Source organism: Pan paniscus, chromosome 19, assembly GCF_029289425.2.
Source record: "Pan paniscus chromosome 19, NHGRI_mPanPan1-v2.0_pri, whole genome shotgun sequence".
Taxonomy (NCBI): domain Eukaryota; kingdom Metazoa; phylum Chordata; class Mammalia; order Primates; family Hominidae; genus Pan; species Pan paniscus.
In genome coordinates, this window is record NC_073268.2 from 34,377,647 (window position 1) to 34,398,975 (window position 21,329).

Below are 21,329 nucleotides of genomic sequence, written 5' to 3' on the forward strand. Positions count from 1 at the left end.
TGCTTTGGGGAAACAACTTCATTCCCATCTCTGATCATGTGTTTGAATGGGGTTCCACTCATAGTTCTAGAGGTGGAGCATGTGCCTTAGGCTTAAGCCAGTCACGACATTCTATTCCTTTAGCCAGAGTGGTTGGTTTAGTACAGACTAATGCCAGACTTTTTGATTGAATGATTAGGAAGAAGACACTTTCTTTTTTATTTCCATTGGACTTGAATGAAACTGTGAGCATGTGAAACTGGACCTGGTTACCACAAAGGTAGAGGTTCTATGATAGTGCAGCTAAAACAGAAGAGAGCAAGACAAAGAGAAAGAACCAGACAGCTGTCCTAACGTCATTATTTGGACTCCCAAATCTAGTTGTGTCCTAAACTAGTACCGGACTTTTTCATTGTATGAACCAATAAATTCCTCTTATGTGTAACCACTTTGGCTTGTGTTCTCTGTTACTTGAGCCAAAAGGATCTTAACTAGTACAATCCTCAATTAGATTAAAAGTGCCTTGTGGATTCTTCATCTTCCATTTCTTCTTCTTTTTCCCCTTTCATTCTTTTGCCTCCTTGAACAATTTGATCCTAAAGCCATTAGGTGGGGCAGAGCAAGGTAAGCATCTGTTTCTGGACAGGTGAAGCCAATGTGGCACCTAGCAGGGTATCAGGGCCCAAATCTGTGCAGGGTTAGCTGGGCATGGGTTGTCAGAGCCTGAGCAGAGCGAGGAGGGTATCCATGTGGAACGGCAACCTTCAGTCCATGTGGGTAAAGACGCTGGTCTTACAGAGAGGTGGTTTAACTTGGGTGTCAGATTCCAAGCAGTACAAACAGGGTATCCGTATGAGATGGATGCCCAACATGGGGTGTTTAATCTTGAGCAGGGTGAGGAGGGCATCCAAATCGAGGGATGGCCTGGCCTGGGAAGTCAGAACCTTAACAGGGTGAGGAGGGTGTCTACATGGAAGGGCCATCCACATAGGCTGGGGGTCAGCTCCGCATAAGGAGTCAGAGCCTGAGTGAATTGACAAGGGAATCCACATGAAAATGTGCCTTGGCATGGAGTGTTAGAGCCTAAGGACTATGTAAAGGGCATCCACTTGGAGGGGGTGATCTGTTGAGGGGTGTCAGAACCTAAGCAGAGTAAGGAGGATAGCCATGTGGGAAGGGCCGATTAGTGCAAGATGTTAGAATTTAAATGTAGTAAGAAGGAAATCAGTGTGGAAGAGAGGACAGCGACAGTGATGGGGGATTAGTTCCATATAGAACTAATGGATTCATTGGGGGATTGATCAAATAAATAAATATATTTAGGTTAACACAAACCAGAGAAAAGGGAACTACAAAAGGGAATGAGAAGAAACTAGAATGAACCCTGTTGTGTTGGATTAGACTTGGAATTACCAGTGTGAACTCATGGTTTTTAATATTAGTAGACAGAAAGGTATGTACAGATATAAATGTGTACATACATTTACACACACAGGCATGCACGCACACACATACACAGTTTCTACATCTGTCCACTGAGAAATCTGAGAGAGGAGACTCATGAGTAATGAGCACATGTAGAACCCAGATGCTGGCTTGGGGAGATGAATAATTCCAGAGTGAAAGCAGGGAAAATATAAGATCAACCTGGAAGATCTCTTTGTGCCAGAAAGCAAGGATGTGCTCAAAGAATGAGGGATACATGTTAAAAGGATGCAGAAAATTGGCAGTTTTTTATAAAGCTAAACATATATAGACCCTGTGGCCTAGAAATTCCACTCCTAAGTATTTATTAATAAGAAATGAAAACATATTCACCAGAAGATTTACTTAAGATTGTGCAGAGTAGCTTTATTTATAATAGCTAAGAACTGGAAACAGCCCAAGTGTCCATACATAGGAAAACGGATAAACAAACCATGGTATATTCATACAATGGAATACTACTCAGCAATAAAAAGAAGCAAATTGCTGATACATGTAGCAACATATTAAGACTCTCAAGAAAAATTATGCTGAGTCGACCAGGCCCAGTGGCTTATGAATGTAATTCAGAGCTTTGGGAGTGTGAGGAGGGAGGATCACTTGAGGCCAGGAGTTAGTGGCCTGCCTGGGCAACATGGTGAGAACTTGTCTCTACAAAAAGTTTATAAACTAGCCAGGCATGGTGGTGTGCACCTGTAGTCTCCCAGCTACTCGGGATGCTGAGGCGGGAGGATTGCTTGAGCCCAAGAGTTCAAGGCTGCAGTGAGTTATGATCACATGCCACTACACTCCAGCTTGGGCAACACAGTGAGACTCTGTCTCCCCCAAAAAATTTTTAAAAAAGTAAAAATTATGCTGAGTGAAAGAAGCCTTACAAAAAGAGTACATAGAGTTTAAACTCTGTAAAAAAACATGCATACTGTATAATTTCATTTTTATGAAATTCCAGAAGAGATAAAACTAATTTATGGTAGAAAATAGAAAAGTGGTTGCTCTGGGGATTGGAGGGTGGACGACTGAATGGGAAAGAGGTGTGGGGACTTTTTTTGTTCTATATCTTTTATTTATTTTTTTTAAGAGATGGTTTTTGCAGTGTTACCCAGGCTGATCTTGAACTCCTGGGCTCAAGCAATCTTCCTGCCTCTGCCTCTTGAGTAGCTGGGATTACAGGTGAGTGTCACAGTGCTCTTTGTTCTGTATCTTGATAGGAGTATGGGATGCATAGGGCATGTATTTGTCAAAACTCAGCAAATATACACTTAAAATTTTTGCATCTCATTTTATGGAAATTTGGTCTCAAGAGGAAAAAACTTCCTTCTTTCCCTACGTGCAAAAAGAAAGAAAAAAGCTGTTAACAAATATCAAACTCTAATGAATGATATGCATGCTGAGGTATTTAGGGAGAAATGTATTGATTTCTATAATTTACTTAAAATGGACCACATGCATCAAAAATAAGAGAGATGGAAGGATAGAGGGACAGAGAGATGAATAGACAGATTAAAAAGTGAGGTAAAATATTAATGATAGAATTTATGTTGTGGGTATATAGGTACTTGCTGTAAAATTCTTTCAGCTTTGCCATGTTTGACAGTTTTCATACTGAAATGCTGGGGTCGGGCATGGTGGCTCATGCCTGTAATCCCAGCACTTCGGGAGACTGAGGTGAGAGGATTGCTTAAGGCCAGGAGTTTGTGACCAGCATGGGCAACACAGAGAGACCCCATCCATACCAAAAATTAGAAAAATTAGCCAGGCCTGATGATGCACACCTGTAGTCCCAGTTGCTCAGGAGTCTGTGATGGGATGATCGCTTGAGTCCAGGAGTTGGAGGCTGCAGTGAGCTACAGTTGCCCCACTGCACTCCAGCCTGGCGACAGAGTGAGACCTGGTCTCAAAAAAAAAAATAAAGGTTGGGCGTGGGGAGGGGAGGACACAGGAGCCAGAGTGCAGAGTGAAAGAACTCCCATTGTCTAAAACTGGGACAATATGAGTATCAAAACAAATAGTGATAATATTGGAATATAACCCATTGAATAAAAAAGGAAACCATGAATACATACTGCTATAAATGAATAAATCAAAAGTTGACAAAAAGGAAGAATGGTTTATATGGTTTCAATGGACACCCATTAAATACTTATTAGTTACAAAGAGGAAAAATGTAGCTTTAAAGTGGAGGGGCCTGACAGATATAATCTTAATCAACTGGTCAACGTTATTACTATAGGACTTTTGAGAAGATACAATAAGAAGAACACAGCATTGCTTCTGTGATATATTTCTGACAAAGATGAATAACCTGAATTTAACCATGGGGAAACAGTAGATAAATCTAAATGAAGGACATACTGCAACCAACTTATAATCTTCAAAAGTGTCAAGGTTATGGAAATCAAAGAAAGATGGAAGAGTTTCTTAGAGATTCTTTATTCCAGAGTTCCAGAGCAAAGGAATAGCATCAGGAATTTTATGCTAGCTACTTATCCAGTTTTCAGTTTCTTTAAAAAACTCTTGTGTGCTTTTCAATGAGACTTTTAAATAACTATGGTTCTTAATTTTCATGGTTTCTGTAACTTTGTGACAAAAAGTATCACCAAAATGTTTTTTGTTGTTGTTGTTTTGTTTCAAAATAAATGTTTTATTACTTCCAACTGTATTTTTTGCCTTTATTATTTTTAATTTATGCATACTTGTCCATATTTATGGGGTACAGAGTGTTATTTCAATACATGTAGACAACATGTAATACTCAAATCAGCATAATGAGCATACTCATCACCTCAAACATTTATCACTTCTTTGTGTTGGGAACATTCAAAATCTGCTCTTTTAGCTATTTGAAAATGTACAACCAATTGCTGTTAATTATAGTCACTCTACAGTGCTATAGAACACTATAACTTACGCCTCATATCTAGATGTACTTTTGTATCCATTAACCAACCTTTGGATATCCCCTCTACCCTTAACCTTCCCTGTCTCTAGTAATCACTATTCTACTTTCTCCTTAAATAAGCTCAACTTTTTTAGCTTCAACATATGAGTAAGAACATGTAATATTTATCTTTTTTGTGCCTGGCTTATTTCATTTAACACAATGCCCTCCAAGCTCATCTATGTTGTGGCAAATGACAGATTTTTTTCTTTTTGGTGGCTAAATACTATTCCATTGTATATATAGACCAAATTTTCTTTATCCATTCATCTGTTGATAGACACTTAAGCTGATCTCATATCTCAGCTATTGTGAGTAATGCAGCAATAAACATGGGAATGTAGAAATCTCTTTAACATACTTATTTCCTTTCTTTTGGATATATACTTTGAGTGAGATTAGATCATATGGTAGTTCTGTTTTTAGTGTTTTGAGGGACTTCTATACTGTTTTCAATAGTGGCTCTACTAATTTACATCCCACCAACAAGGTATAAGAGTTTCCCTTTGTCTGCATCCTCGCCAGCATTTGTTATTTTTTGTCTTTTTAGTAATAGCCATTCTAGCCGGGGTGAGATAATACTTCATTGTGGTTTTGATTTGTATTTCCCTGATTAGTGATGTTAAGCATTTTTTCAAATACCTGTTGGCCATTTTTATTTTCTTTTGAGAGATGTCTATTCAGCTCATTTACCCATTTTAAATTTGAATTATTTGATTTTTCTTTTTCTTTTTTTGGCTATTGCTTTGTTTGAGTTCCTTATATATTTTCAATATTAATCCCTTGTCAGATGAATAGTTTGAAAATATTTTCTCCCCTTCTGCAAGTTGTCTCTTCACCCCATTGATTGTTTCCTTTGCACTGCAGAAGCTTTTTAAAAGTTTGATAGAATCCCGCTTGTCTAATTTTGCTTTTGTTGCCTGTGCTTTTGAGGTCTTCCCCATAAAATATTTGCCTAAACCAATGTCCTGAAGTGTTTCCCTTATGTTTTCTTCAGTAGTTTCATAGTCTAGGGGTCTTACATTTAAGTCTTTGATCCATTTTAAATTGAATTTTTTTTTTTTTGATATGGAATCTCGCTCTGTCACCCAGGCTGGAGGGCAGTGGCGCAATCTCAGCTCACTGCAACCTCTGCCTCCTGGGTTTAAGCAATTTTCCTGTCTCAGCCTACCGAGTAGCTAGGACTACAGGCACGTGCCACCATGCCTGGCTAATTTTTGTATTTTTAGTAAAGACAGGGTATTGCCATGTTGGCCAGACTGGTCTGGAACTCCTGATCTCAGGTAATCCACCTGCCTCGGCCTCCCAAAGTGCTGGGATTACAGGTGTAAGCCACAGTGCCTGGCCCGAGAGATAGGGGTCTAGTTTTATGTTCCTTCATATGAACATCCAATTTCCCCAGCATTATTTGTTGAAGTAACTCTCCCTTCCCCAATGAATGTTCTTGGTACCTTTGTTGAAAATCAGTTGGCTGTAAATATATGGATTTCTTTCTGGGTTCTCTATTCTGTTCCATTGGTCTATGTGTTTTTATGCCAGTACCATGCTGTTTTGGTTACTAGACATTTGTAGTATATTTTAAAGTCTGATAGTGTGATGCCTCTTTGTTCTTTTTGTTCAGGATTATTTTGGCTATCCATGGCATTTTGTGATACCATATGAATTTTAGAATTTTTTTTATTTCTATGAAAAATGCTATTGGTATTTGATCAGGATTGTATGGAATCTGTAGATTGCTTTTGGTAGTATGGTCATTTTTCATTTTCTTTTTCTTCTTTTTTTTTAAGGGGCTGTAATTGTATTTATTAGATTAATAAGGCAAATGTGAATTTTCTTTTCTATAATCCAGTGAGTCTGTTTATTGGTTGACTCAGACAGACAAGAAGCCACAAGGAAACAAAGAAGTAATCATTTGTTGAGAGACGCTATTAAACTATGTTCTTCCCTGAAGCTACTGGGATGGGAAAGGTCAGTGACTTCCTTTGAACCCTGAGACAACTGGGGGCTCTGGAGGCCTGCTGTGCCCCTGCTACTGGAGCAGCCCCCCCTGCCAAGGCGGCCTGAAGTTCAGGAGCAGCTAATCACCAGCTCCAGCATTCAGTTTGTCTAGCCTTATGATAGCTACATAGGCCACTTCCCACTGGTGTGCACTGTTTTCTTTTTCAGCTGCGAAATGGGCTGAACACTATCGGCCTGGGTATCCCTTTTTGGGGAATATGTCCGTCTGTCTGAACCCCTTTCTCTTAAAATGGCTCTGTGATAAAATGTGGTCATACCATGCTCCAGCACCGGGGGTACATGAGACTACGGGGGGTACATGAGAGTACACAGCCTGTGAGCGCCCATGCAGACTCTCGTGCTGGGCCCCCGCGGCCCAGGCTAGCTGTGGTACCAGTCGAGGAAGAGCAAGGAGAAGGAGCACATCACGAGGAAGAAGAGGATCCATACGCGGAAGCCAGCGTTGTTTTTAATGGCCTCTCTTATGTCTTCGTTGCCTTCCTTGATATTTTCAGTTGCCCCCACAACTAACTGGTGAACGCCATCAATCTCAGCTTCCTGTTGCAAAACCTTTTCCGTGAATATCTCTTGAAGTCTGGAAATCTCAACCACTCTCCCTTTGATCTGCCTCACTTCATCAAACAAGCTGTTCATTTCACCAATTAGTCGCTGATTTTCCTGTTCAAACATTTGTATTTCTTCTGGGGATAACTCATCTTCACCTTTGCCATCTCCCCATGTTCCCAATTCAGGTTGTGTTTCAGTCAAAATCTTTTCTGGATGTTCTTCAGTGGCAGGGTTTTCTTCAGTCTTTTGAAGGACACTGTGAAACTTTCTCAGAAGATGTGGATTCTCTTGTCTTTGCATTTGGTTCTAGTTCCAGCTTAGATAATCTTTTCTTATCCACCACTCTTTTAACTCGGATGGCTCTTTGTTCTGAGTAAAGTTTACACACTCTTTTTTTAAGTAATCTTCAGTGAAATCCAGAACAGTAGTCCTGTGCTCCTTCACTTGCTGGGAATGTATCTCCTTGTGAGCTTCTGTTCGTAGTTGTTGAATTGCTTCTGAACAGGTCCTCATGAATATCTGGACATCCTGGTCTATTTGGTCTCGTTCTGTGTCTGTTATCCTCCCATATTCAGACATGGTATGGCTATAAGCATTAATATAATCCTTCCTGTGTTCCAGAAGAAAATCTCTCAGTTTGCCAGTGTGAGAAATCATTTCGCGGGCCCGGCTGGAGAAGTTGCCCTTGGGCCAGGGACTCCTGCGGAACAGCTCATCCCGGCTGCCATCGACTCTGCCACCCACCGCCACTCCCAGCTCCTTGTTCTGCGTCTTCACGGTCTTGACGCTGGCCCGGAATAGCAGCGTGATGTCCACTGCCCTAGCGACCCGCACCGGCAGCCCCACAAGGGACCTGCCCATGTCAGCAGCTGGTGACAGCGGTAGTATGGTCATTTTCACAATATTAATTCTTCCAATCCATGAACATGAGATGTCTTTCCATTTTTTGGTGTCCTCTTCAATTTCTTTCATCAACGTTTTATAGTTTTCCTTGTAGACGTCTTTCACCTCCCTGGTTATATTTATTCCTATGTATTTTATTTTTTTTGTAGCTACTGTAAATGGGGTTACTTTTTAAATTTCTTTTTCCTCTAGTTAATTGCTAGTGTATAGAAATGCTACTGATTTTTTTTTTCTTTTTTTGAGATGGAGTCTCACTCTGTTGCCCAGGCCGGAGTGCAGTGGTGCCATCTCAGCTCACTGCAAGCTCCACCTCCCGGGTTCACACCACTCTCCTGCCTCAGCCTCCCGAGTAGCTGGGGCTACAAGCGTGCCACCACGCCCTGCTAATTTTTGTATTTTTAGTAGAGACGGGGTTTCACCGTGTTAGCCAGGATGGTCTTGATCTCCTGAACTGGTGATCCACCCGCCTCCGCCTCCCAAAGTCCTGGGATTACAGGCGTGAGCCACCGCACCCGGCCTACTGATTTTTATATGTTGATTTTGTATCCTGCAACTTTACTGAATTCGTTTATCCGTTTTAATAATTTTTTGGTGGAGCTTTTAGGGTTTTTTAATATATAAGATCATGTCATCTGCAAACAGGGACAATTTGACTTTCTCTTTTCCAATTTGGATGCCCTTTATTTCTGTCTCTTTCCTAACTGCTCTGGCTAAGACATCTAGAATAGACAGATGTTGAGTAAAAGTGGTGAAAGTGGGCATCTTTGTCTCATTCCAGATCTTAGAAAAAAAGATTTCAACTTTTGCCCATTCAGTATGATGTTGCCTTTGTTATGTATGGCCTTTCTTGTGTTGAGGTATTTTCCTTCTAAACCTAACTTGTTGACAGTTTTTATCATGAAGGAATATTGAATTTTTATCAAATGCTTTTCCTGCATCTATTGAGATAGTCATGTAATTTTTTGTCTATTCTGTTGATGGGATGTATTATGGTTATTTTATGTTAAATCATCTTTGCATTATTGGGATAAATCTCAGTTGATCAGGGTGAATGATCTTTTATTTCCTTATTATTATTATTATTATTTTTTAAATAGAGACAGGGTCTTGTTATGTTGCCCAGACTAGTCTCAAACTATTGGGCTCAAGTGATCCTCCTGCCCTGGCCCCTCAAAGTGCTGGGATTAGAGGTAAAGGCTGCCACACCCAGCCTTTCTTTTATTCTCTGTGTGAATGATCTTTTTAATGTGTTGCTGGATTCAGTTGGCTAGCATTTTGTTGAGAATTCTTACATTTATGTTCATTAGGGATACCGGCTTATAATTTCTGTTTCTGTTGTTGTTGTGTTCTTGTATGGTGTTAGTATTAGCATAATGCTGGCCTCATAGAATGAGTTTGGAAGAATTCCCTCCTCTTCAATTTTCTAAAAGAGTTTGAGAAGAACTGATATCAGATATTCTTTAAATATTTGGTAGAATGCCACAGTGGAGCCATCAGATCCTGGGCTTTTCTTTGATGAGAGACATTTTATTACAGATTAAATCGTGTTAATTGTGATTGGTCTGTTCAGGTTTTCTATTTCTTTTTGCTTCAATCTTGGTAGGTTGTATGTATCCAGGAATTTATCCATTTCTGCTAGGTTTTCTATTATGTTGGCATATAGTTTGTAATAGTCACTAATGATTCTGTGTATTGCTGTGGTATCAGTTGTAATGTCTCCTTTTTCATTTCTAATTTTATTCATTTGGGTCTTTTTTTTTCTTGGTTAGTCTAGCTAATGGTTTGGCAATATGGTTTATCTTTTACAAAACCAACTTTTTGTTTTGTTGATTTTTTGGTTATTTTTTGGTCTCAATTGTATTTATTTGTGCTTTGATCTTTATTATTTCTTTTTTTCTACCAGTTTTGGGTCTGGTTTATTCTTGATTTCCAAATTCCTTGAGATGCATTGTTAGATTGTTTATTTGAAAGCTTTCTACAATTTTGATGTGAGCATTTATTTCTATAAACTTCTCTTTCAATACTGCTTTTTCTGTATTCCATAGGTTTTAGTATGTTCTGTTTCTATTTTCATTTGTTCCAAGAAATTTTATGATGGCATAGGACCTCAGTAGAAGAAAATTTAAAAAATAAATAAATTAAAAAGTAAAAAGTAAAAATTCAAAAAAAAATTTAAATTCCCTTCTTAATTTCTTCATTGACCCACTGCTCATTCAGGAGCATGTTGTTTAACTTCTAAAGTTCCTCTTGTTATTGATTTCTATTTTTATTTCATTGAGGTCAGAAAAGATATTTGATATGATTTCAATTCCTTTAAATTTGATAAGATTTGTTTTGTGACTTAGCATGTGGTCTATCCTGGAGAATGTTCCATGGGCTGAAAAAAAAGAGGTGTATTCTGCAGCTAGCTGTTGGATAAAATGTTCTATAAATATCTGTTAGGTCCATTTGGTCTAATGTTTAGTTTAAATCCAATGTTTCTTTATTGATTTTCTGTCTAAATGATCTGTCCCATGCTGAGAGTAAGGTGTTGAAGTCCCCAACTACTATTGTATTAGAGTCTATCTCTCCCTTTAGATCTAACAATATTTGCTTTATAATATCAGAGTGCTCTGATGTTGGGTGCATATATGTTTAGAATTGTTCACTTGCTGAATTGATCTCTTTATCATTATATAATGACCTTTTTCTCTTTTTACAGTTTTGACTTAAAGTCTGTTTTGTCTAAGTATAGCTACTCCTGCTTGCTTTCAATTTCCATTCACGTGAAATATCTTTTTCCATCCCTTCACTTTCAGTCTATATATGTCTTTACTGGTGAACCGAGTTTCTTCTAGGCAGCATATAGTTAGGTCATGTTTTTTTTCTTTCTTTCTTTCTTTTTTGAGACAGAATCTGGCTCTGTCGCCCAGGCTGGAGTGCAATGATGCAATCTCGGCTCACTGCAACCTCCACCTCCAGGGTTCAAGCAATTCTCCCACGTCAGCCTCCTGAGTAGCTGGGACTACAGGCGCATGCCACCACACCCAGCTAATTTTTGTATTTTTAGTAGAGATGGGGTTTCACCATTTTGGCCAGGATGGTTTCAATCTCTTGACTTTGTGATCCGCCTGCCTCAGCTCCTGAAATGCTGGGATTACAGGCATGAGCCACCGCGCCTGGCCAGTTAGGTCATGTTTTTAATTTATTGAGCTAATCTATATCTTTTAAGTGGGGGATTTAATCCATTTATATTCAAAGCTATTATTGATAGGTGAGTACTTGCTCCTGTCATTATGTTAATTCTTTTCTGGTTGTTTTCTATATCCTTTGTTCCTTTCTTCCCCTCTTATTATTATTGCAGTGTGTTGGTTTTCTTTGGTGATAAGATTTGATTCTTTTCTTTCTCCTTTGTGTATCTGCTCTACCAGTGAGTTTCATATTTTTGCATGTTTTCATGATAGGGATTATCATATTTTCACTTCCAGATACAGGGCTCCCTTGAGCATTTCTTGTAAGGCCGGTTTAGTGGTGATAATTTCCCTCAAGTTTTTGCTTATCTGTGAAAGACTTTATTGTTCTCTCATTTCTGAAGGATAGTTTTTCTGGGTATACTATTCTTGGTTGGCAATTTTTTTTTCTTTCAGCACTTTGAATATATCACCCCATTCTGTTCTGGCCTTTAAGATTTCTGCAACAAAATCTGTTGCTATTCTAATGGGGACTCCACTGTTAGTCTAATGGTGATTCCCTTCTATGTGACTTTTCTCTGACTTTCCCTTATATGATACTTTTCTCTAGCTGTTTTTAGAGTTCTCTCTTGTCTTTGACTTTTGACAGTTTGACTTTAATTTGCCTTGGAGAGAATTTTAGGCTGTATCTATTTGGGAAATTTTGAGCTTCCTGGATCTGGACGTCCATATATCTCCCCAGACTTGGGAAATTTCCAGCTATTATTTTGTTAAATAGGTTTTCAACATCTTTTCCCTTCTCTTCTCCTTCTGGAAGTCCCATAATACAAATATTTGTTCACTTAATAGTGATAATTGTAGGCTTTCGTCACTCTTTTTCATTCTTATTTCTTTTTCCTTTCTCTGACTGGGTAATTTTAAATGGCCTATCTTCAAGTTCAGAGATTAGTTTTTCTGCTTGATTAATAAGTCTGCTGGTGAAGCTCTCTATTGTATTTTTATTTCATTCATTGAATTCTTCAGCTGCAGGGTTTCTGTCTGCTTCTTTTTTATGATTTCTATCTCTTTGTTGAATTTCTCATTCATATGAGGACTTGTTTTCCTGATTTCGTTGAACCGTCGATCTGAATTTTCTTGTCTTGTTGAGTTTCCTTAAGATCATTATTTTAAATTCCTTTCCTGGCAATTAATTAATTTCCTTTTCTTCAGTGTCTGTTACTAGAGAGTTATATTCCTTTGGTAGTGCCATATTTCCTTGCTTTATCATGTTTCTTGTGTCCCTGCATTGATGTCCATTTATTTGGTGGAACAATTGCCTCTTCCAATCTTTCTAGAGTGGCTTTTATAGAGGAAGATTTTCACCTGTAGTTGAAATTTTGTGTGCTAGTTGGGATGGACATGGCAACATTGTTTCCAGATAGGTGAAATGGTATAGTCTCTGTGCAGTTTCTTCAGCTGTGTTCAACATCAGCAATACCTGTCGGCACCTCAGTGGCCTAGGCAGTAGAAAGTTTGTGGCAGCAGCAGCAGCAGCGGCATAGGTTATTAATGTCCTTGATGTTGAGGGCTTTTGGAGTCCTCTTACTCTTGTTTTCCCCACAATGGGCAAACTTAGCTGAGGGGGATCCCTCTTGGTGTCAGGTCTGACATGGCCTATAAGCAGCTGCAGTGGCACTGGGTTCCAGGTGCAGGTGCTCAGGGCAGGTGTCGGGTTAGGGTCCTAAGCACAGGATCTCCCAAACTTACTGTGGCTCCTGATTCTTGGGGTGCAGGTTTGCTTTCTGTGGCAGGGTTGGGTGTAGGTTGCCCATAGAGACAGGATCTGTGACTCTGAGGCACCCCCTAGCAGCTTGAGCCCAGGAGGCTGGGCTGTAGCTGTGATTCTACCCCTGGGGGGCAGGGCACAGCACTGGCCTGACTCCAGAGAGAAAACTTGCTCTGGAAGTTTGGGCCCAGGAGGAGGATATGGTTGCAATACGGGAACCTAAGCAAATAAAACTCAAAGGCAACTCAGGTCTCAGGGCATGAGGCACTGTGTAGTAATGACACAAGACCATGGAATGGTGGGGCTCAGCATTATCCAAGACACTGTAAGACCAGGTACGGTGGCAGCAAGTAACCCAGAAAGGCAGAGCACAGCTGTTGTTTGGGCCTTAGGGAGTACAAGGAAAAGAATAGCAGTGACTCCACTTCCCAGGGAGACGGGTATTTCAGCCACTCAGACTCTAAGAGTCCAGTAAAGCTCCAGAGAAGCCAGGTACTAGAGTTGTTTTGACTGTAGGGCAGAGTTCCTTAGCTCAGCCAATGCTCTGTTTCCTTGGGACACAGGTTACTACATCAACTCAGCACTGGGATGTGTAGCAGCTCAGTTTGGCCAGGGTACCAATTCCCAGAGGGCAATGTGCTGCTTCAGCTCAGGGCTGGGTGTGTGACTGTTCTGAGTGGCCAAGGCACCATTTCTTGGGATGCAGGGAGTTTCTTCAACTTAGGCACTGAGGAGGAATGACTGCTTTGAGTGGCCAAGGAATTGTTTTTCTAGGAGGCAGAGTACTGCCTCAGCTTTGGCCCAAGGGAATGAAGGGAGAGGTAGATGGAGTGACTCCACCTCCACTTGGCCTCATGTGGAAGAGTGCTTGCAACTCCACTTGAGGATGCTGGGCCACTGGCCTGAGGTGATTTGGTGGTGGCTTAGCCCCAGGGATGAAGGGGTGTCGTGACTACTCACCCCCGAGCAAGACACACTCCAGCCGTAGTTCCAATCCCAAGCTGGTGTAGTGCAGTAGCCACACGGGCCACAAGGGTCAGGGCACTATGTCAGCTTCTTCTCTGGGGAGAGCACAGGTATGTGGTCTAGAGGCAGCTCCCTCAGCTGGGCTTAATGCCTGTGAGGACAGCAGGGGACCCCAGTAGTGAGCTGTGTAGGTGTCCAAGGTGTCGATGGGGGTTGCTGGGATCCTCTTGCTTACTTCCACTTCATAGGTAGAAGTTCTTCCCAGTTCCCACCTGATCCTGGTTGGGGGATGGGGTAGTGGAGACCTGGCATCGCCTTCTGTTCTCTATGTGGCCATCTTGAGTTTCTGTGCTCACCAGGATTTCTGCTACTCCTCTGATGCAAGATGGCACTCTCCCTCAGTTATTTTTCTTAATGTAATTGTTTATTTGTTGTTCTGGCTTGTCTTTGTGAGGGAAACAGGCCCTAAGAGCTTCTAGTTGGCCATCTTGCTGATGTCACCAAAATAAATGTTTCCAAAATGTTTTAATTATAAAAGAGTTAAGTGTCCTACTGGAATAGAAATGAACATATTAAAGCAAATTTCATCATTTAAATAGAAAATTAAAAGGCATAGCCAAGAATGTTAATAGCTATCCTATGAAAAGTAATGGGGAAAAAATGACTTATTCCATTCAATTCAACAATGCAGACAGGCCACATGTTCTATAGCTTTTTATTTGTGATGTTTCTGCCCAAAAGATTAGGCTGTATTAGACAGGAATAAAAGGGGAAATGAGGCTGGGTGCAGTGGCTCACACCTGTAATCCCAGAACTTTGGGAGACTGAGGCAGGAGGATCTCTTGAGCCCAGGAGTTCAAGACTAGCCTGGGCAACATAGTGAGACCCTGTCTTAAAAAAAAATTAGCCAGGCATGGTGGCACAGCCTATATAGTCTTAGCTACTCGGGAGGCTGAGATGGGAGGATCATTTGAGCCTGGAAGATAGAGGCTGGAGTGAGCCATGATTATGCCACTGCGCTCCAGCCTTGGCAACAGAGTGAGACCTTGTCTCTAAAAAATAGGTGGGGAGGGGGAAGACAGACTAAAAGTTTCAACCTTCCTCTTCCATATAGAAATCTTCCATTTTGAGGACACCAGCAGAAACCTTTCTAAAAACTTCTAATCCTATGATTTTATGCTATTTAAATCCTAATTTTAAATCTTGGACAAAGAAGCAATAGGAGTAGACCAAAACAAGCTAACAAACAAAAGAGCTGTTTGAAGATTTGCCAATCGGTTATTGGCAATGCTTGAAATTTAGAATCTTCTTCCTTTTTAAAGAGCATAAATCTGCTTTTTTTCTTCCATACTGCCATCAGCTCAGCAATCATCTCCTCAGACCAAATGGCTACCAATATGTGTTTATTGAGAGTCGTTTTGTATAAGCCTGCCCTTGGAGAGAATAATTGTTCTTGTTTGCAGACATTTTTATCTGGCAGCAGATTCTGCCTCCTCATTGCTGTCCTGGTTCTCATTTGCTGGGCTTAATCCTTCACATTTTATGCTATCTATCTGTCCCTATTGCTATACCTTACTCATATATATGATCCCATATAATTCCACATAATTGGATTCCATATCATCTAATATATGGGACTTCCTTATAACATTACCCTCAGGTTCCTTAAATTCTAGGATTCTTCATATCTAAAGCCTTCGTTTTGAAAACAAGGAGACCTGGGTCTATGGAAGTTAAGGAACTTGCCAAAGATCACAAGATCATTTAGTGAAGATCCAGTATTGGAACCCAGCTGCTCTAACTACTGTCTAGTGTTCTCTGTAGGATGTGGTTTTGTGTTATGAAATTTGCCCATTTTATAAGTGAAAATCACATCATTATGCCTTTTGGAATTTCATTAAGTAAATTCTCATTGGATGTATCCTAAGACAAGCCAGGTAGTATAATGTAAAGTTTGTAGAAGACATAGTTACTGAAGAGAACATGACAATCAATAAACTTACGAACATTTGACGCTCAACCAATACAATGATTTTTGAAAGGGCTGAAGAACTTAACTAACCTTGACAATTCTTTCCCTTGTGCACTATATACTTTAAAAACTGAAAATCTGGTACACCAAAGTTAACCAGATAAATCTTTAAACCCAGTGAAGAGAAAAATAATTTAAACTAAGATCTAATAAAATGAAGAAAGGAATTTATCATACTGGAATGAGAATTTTAGTGGCTTTTGACTGGTAAATATTGGTCATAAGAGAAAAATATAATACATAAAAAGTCACTAAGGCGAATAAGAAGTTAGTAAATTGAAGAAGAAATTTGCAAGCCAGTGAAGACAAAGAGATAAAACAAGAAGAGAGAACAAGCAGAACTGTGGAATGGCTTGAATCCTTTTAACCTTTTTTTAAAATTTTTATTTTTATTTTTTGTTATTATTATACTTTAAGTTTTAGGGTACATGTGCACATTGTGCAGGTTAGTTACATAGTGAGAGTAGCCAGGTATACTGAAGGAATCTAACTATATAGATTTAAGATTTTGGACAAAGCATTCTGCAACATATTCCACTTCTGACTGTGTTGACAAATGCACAAGGCTTCTAATATTTTCACATCCTTGCCAACACTTGTTATTTTCTACTTAAAAGATTATAGCCAGAGTTGGGCACAGTGGCAGGTACTGCAGTCACAGCTGCTCAGGAGGCTGAGGTGGGAGGATCACTGGATCCCAGGAATTACAGCCCAGCCTGGGCAGCACAGTGAGACTCCTATCTCTATTTTTAGAAATTAAAAATAAATAAGATAAATGTATATCTATACTGGTAGACATGAAGGTTATCTAGTGGTTTTAGCATAACCAGTATTTTCACTGTATATGTGTACTGAGAAAGTTGAAGCCAAGTTAATTACCACAATTTAAATAAGAACATTCTTATATTTTACCTTTCTTCATAGATTCTTTTTCCATTCCCTCCTTGTATGTGTACAAGAGTTCATCAACTTCCTTCAGATCCAGGAAGCCTGAGCCATCACTGTCCCACTTCTGAAAGATGGCTTCTAGGAGAAGCCTCTGTCGGACTTGGAAAGCATTTTGGCTAAACTAGGATACAAACAGGATAATAAAGCACGGAAGATACATGTTCATTGTGCTAGCTAGCATTCTGTGTTTATTCCAAAAAAAGTCCAGCGTCTTCTATTAAAACAGGTTTACTTTGAGGCTAAGCATGATATTAATGGAAAATGCAGTGATTCAGCAGTGGTGCATCCCTGTAAAGCCAGCCACTCAAGAGGCTGAGGCAGGAGTATCGCTTGAGGCCGGGAGTTGGAGACCAGCCTGAGCAACACAGTGAGACCTCAGTCTTAAAAAAATTTTTTTTACAAATTTTTTAGAAAAGAAAATGCAGTGATTAATTTTAATCCCTTAAATACCATTTCTCTGTTTTACCTCTAGGCCAGAACAAAAACAAAAACAAAAACAAAACAAAACAGACATTCTTGGTTGGTCCCATGGTAGGGGGTTATCAGAACTTATTAACATTAGTGTCACTAAAGTTGGTATACAACCTCCCACTGCTAACCTTGACTGGCTTTGAAGAAAAAAAACAACACAGGCATTCTCTGCATTAGTATTCCTTAAGAATCCTTTTTTTTTTTTTTTCAAATTTATTCTACAAACCTTAAGAATCTTTGACCATTCTTTTCCACTCCTTCTCTAGTTGTTCAGGAATGTGATAAATACACAGACTGTATTTTAAAATTATTATTATTTTTATTTAGAGACAGAGTCTTGCTATGTCACCCAGGATGGAATAGAGTGGCATAATTACAGTTCACTGTAACTTCAAATTCCTGAGCCCAAGAGATTTTCCCTCCTCAGCCTCCCAAAGCACTGGAATTACAAGCATAAGCCACTGCAGCTGGCCCTAAGGGATATGTTTTGAGTGAAGGGGAATGAATGGCAGTGTTTAAATAATGAAAAATGGCTGTGTTTTAAAAATTCTTTTTTTATATTTAAGATTGACTATATTTGACATTAATTTTATTTATCTTTTAGAGTTTTCACTAGGTTAATTATATTAGTGAGATAGTAATTGAATTAATATCTAGATAGATTTAATTGCAAAAATAAAATGAATATACACCTTTTGATTTAGTAGGAAGAACTGGAATTGAGAAGGTAAAGGGAATTGTCTAGAATTAGGTTGAAAAGACTCATAAGGCTGATGATTACCGAATAAGCTTAGTGAAAGTAATTTACATATTTCATATAAGAGAGAATAAATTGTTTATATAAGCTAATGTGTATGCACTTACCTGTCACCCAAGTAAGTAGTAAGTTCTTAGGAAATATGTACTACCTGGGTGTTCATGAGTAAAAATATATACTCAGGCCATAATCATAACCCAGGTGTGTGTACTTGTAAAGACACTCACACACAGGCAAATAATGCACATATACATCTTTGCATATATCCATATCTGCTTCTCAAAAAGCTTCAGAGAAAGAATAAAGCTGTACAATAAACCATCTCCTGCTAGGAGCAATCATGTTATTATTAGGGGAATGAGTTCTCTGGGGTGTGATCTTAGAATATTTGATGATAAAATAGAATCTTTAATGGCTATGCTTGTTGAAAGAAAGTGATCAATTTGGTTGTACATTTTTAAACACGAGCCACATCGGGAGCAACTGAGGTTGAGAGATTTACTTATAATAGTGACCTCACTTGTATCATTAATAAATAATATTACCCACCTGTTCTAAGGCATTCATTTTCTCTTGTTCTGTTTCAACATAGCCCTCCTTAAAAAAGGAGGTGAGAGTCTCGCTGACACTCAAGGGAGCGTCTTCACCAACAAATGTCTCCAGGAGTTGCACAAACTGGAGCAGATTGAATGAAACTCCATTGAAGGCAGTTCTGCCTTTTACCTCCTTGCAAGACTGAATATTTCTGATAATTGAGTGTAAATCTGTCAAGCAAGAAACATTACCAAGCAGTAAAGTGAACAATTTTTTCAGTTAGGGAAAATAAATGAGTGCCTATTGTAATGAATACCTGCCATTTTTGACTGTCAGGAATCCATGCTCCCTTCATGAGGACAGCATCCTCCTTTTTTCTTTGGAAAAACATCTCTCCATTGTCAGTTCAGATGAGTCAGGTCATACTGTGCCTCCCACTTTTGTGCCATGGATGGTCATGTGATATACATCTGGCTAACAATTCATATATGATAGCAATGTAACCTACTATAGGCCAATGAGAGTTAGCCTCAGAACTTTTGGAAGAACCATTAGGGACGAATCACTCTTTTTGTACTCTGATTGCTGAACTAGTAGAGTATAAGCTTAGAGATGCTTTCATGGCCATTTTTGTCACAACATGGAGAAAACTGTCTCAATTGAAAGTGACACAGAAAAACAGGGCTTAGAGGAAGACAGACAGTATCCTGCTGCTATTGTTGAGCCTTTGAATCTAGTTGTGCCTGAAAACAGCTGCACTCTGAACTTTCTAGTTAAACAAATTACTAAATACCACCACCACAACTCCTTCCTCCAAGAGTCTTGGCTAATATATTTACCTTTTAGCTCAATAGTACAGTATGAAGTATATTTCATAAAATGTCAGCAAAGTGACTTCCATTTGATTTATTCATTGATTCAATCATTCATGCCCTTATACCTTCTATAGGAGATTTGATGTGATTCAAAAAAATGATTACTCACAATTTTTACATACATTGGTAAAGCAAAATTGATATAAAGATGACTAAAGGAGAACATGAACTAGCAGGCTGCAAGAGGTTGACCAATGCCATGCATTTTCACCAGAAAATTTGAGGATAGAAAGTTTGTTATTTGAGGCTTAAATGAGAGAAAAATTTGCAGGTAGGAAGAAGATAATCTTGATCTAATTTAGTTCTACAACTTGTTGATGTGAAAGGCAAAACAATATAGTAGCATTTTAGTGAAATATGAGTGCTTTTGGAACAATCATTTTAAAGACATGCTTTGTCTGAAAGCCAGAAACTACTCTGCTCTGTTGAGTAGATCTTTCTTTGCAAGTCTTCAAAAACAAGATAGATTCTCACTTGTCTCATATGTTTAGATGTGGCCCTACCAGGTAAAGGAATAGCTGAAATGATTTCTATTGAGTTTTAGTATCTAATGTCTGATTTTCTCTGTATGCTTAGATCATAGCTTTAAAGCAGTGGTAGGGCCATATCATGGTTAAAAAATGGGTACTAATGCCATAAGTTTTAAAGCAGAAGAGCATTCATCAATAGCACATGCCACCATCAATAGTACATCACCACCAAATATATCTATCTGGTATATATTTAGATTCACCAGCTCAAGGACAAAATAATGCAAGGAACACCTTCCCATTCTGCCTTAGCTAAATTCAGTCTTTATCATCGAGTGCCACAGTAAATTAAATCCATCTTTTGGACTGCCATCTATTCTTCCTACTTTCATTGTTAACATGTACCTGTGAACCTGGAGTTACCATAGATTAAGTTTGCCTGTTCCTCATCTTCAAATGTGACATACTTCATTTTCCAGTTACAAGTAAAAAATTCACCTGTAAAAACACATTCCATAACATAGCCAATCAAACTTCGCTTTTACAATATTTTTGTTCTAGGGTATAAATGAAAGGAGGATTAAATGAGGAGTTACCTGACCATGACTTTCCTTCTATTTTTTGGGACTTGGGTTCACAGGGCTTGTCTTTCTGAACTTCCTTTTTTGTAGTTTCTAAAAGGTGCAAATGAAAATGCTTATGAATTAGACATTACATATTCCATTAGCTATTTTAAGGTTAATAAGTGATAGAAATGCATTGCATACAGAACACCAAAAACTCTAAGTACTTTCCCATATATGCAGTGTTGCAATCAACCACAGTGAAGTCACTTAATAACTTGAAATGCTGAAAGCAGCTCTATAGCAAAAGCTATTATTGTATCCAATTTGGCCATGCAAAATGAGGGCTACATTTCTCAGCCACCCTCACAGCTAGGTATTGCTATACAATAGCCCCCTTTTTAACCTTGGCAGGATATGTTCCAAGATCCCTAGTGGATGCCTGAAACTGCAGATAGTACATATACTTTTGCAGTTTGAGGTGTGACAGAAAAAGTAGCATGAATTTCTTTTTCCTTCTTCACAATTTAATAAGTAAAAGATTTGTTCTTACTGTAAATTTTAACAACCTCAGAATACAATTTTCTTTCTTTCCTTACTAAGTTGAGAACAAACCTTCCTTCCTTCCTTCCTTCCTTCCTTCCTTCCTCCCTCTCTCTCTTCTTTCTTTCTTTCTTGATAGGGTCTCACTTTGTTGCTTAGGCTAGATGGAGTGCAGTGGTGCAATCATGGCTTATTGCAGGCTCAACCTCCTGAGGTTCAGGTGATCCTCCCACCTCAGCCTCCTGCATAGCCGAGACTACAGTTGCATGCCACCATGGCCAGCTAATTTTTTTTTTTTTTTTTTGAGATGGCGTTTCGCCATGTTGCTCAGGCTGGTTTTGAACTCCTGGGCTCAAGCGATCCAC

General features: G+C 39.1%; 1 protein-coding gene and 1 pseudogene across 7 annotated transcripts in view; both read right to left on the bottom strand.

Moving 5' to 3' along the window:
• The window catches only part of EFCAB5 (EF-hand calcium binding domain 5), a 185,242-nt gene that overhangs the window by 35,014 nt on the left and 128,899 nt on the right, over positions 1-21,329 (bottom strand). For all 7 annotated transcript variants that reach the window (XM_034942144.3, XM_055101352.2, XM_063599154.1 and 4 more), the window contains 4 exons: positions 20,455-20,532; positions 20,264-20,356; positions 18,529-18,743; positions 16,716-16,872 (listed from right to left, as the gene is read on the bottom strand). In XM_034942144.3, the coding sequence (XP_034798035.2) occupies positions 16,716-16,872; positions 18,529-18,743; positions 20,264-20,356; positions 20,455-20,532 (543 nt within the window). The remainder of the gene's footprint in view (positions 1-16,715; positions 16,873-18,528; positions 18,744-20,263; positions 20,357-20,454; positions 20,533-21,329) is intronic.
• LOC129394406 (syntaxin-18-like) lies at positions 1,695-16,656 on the bottom strand (annotated as a pseudogene).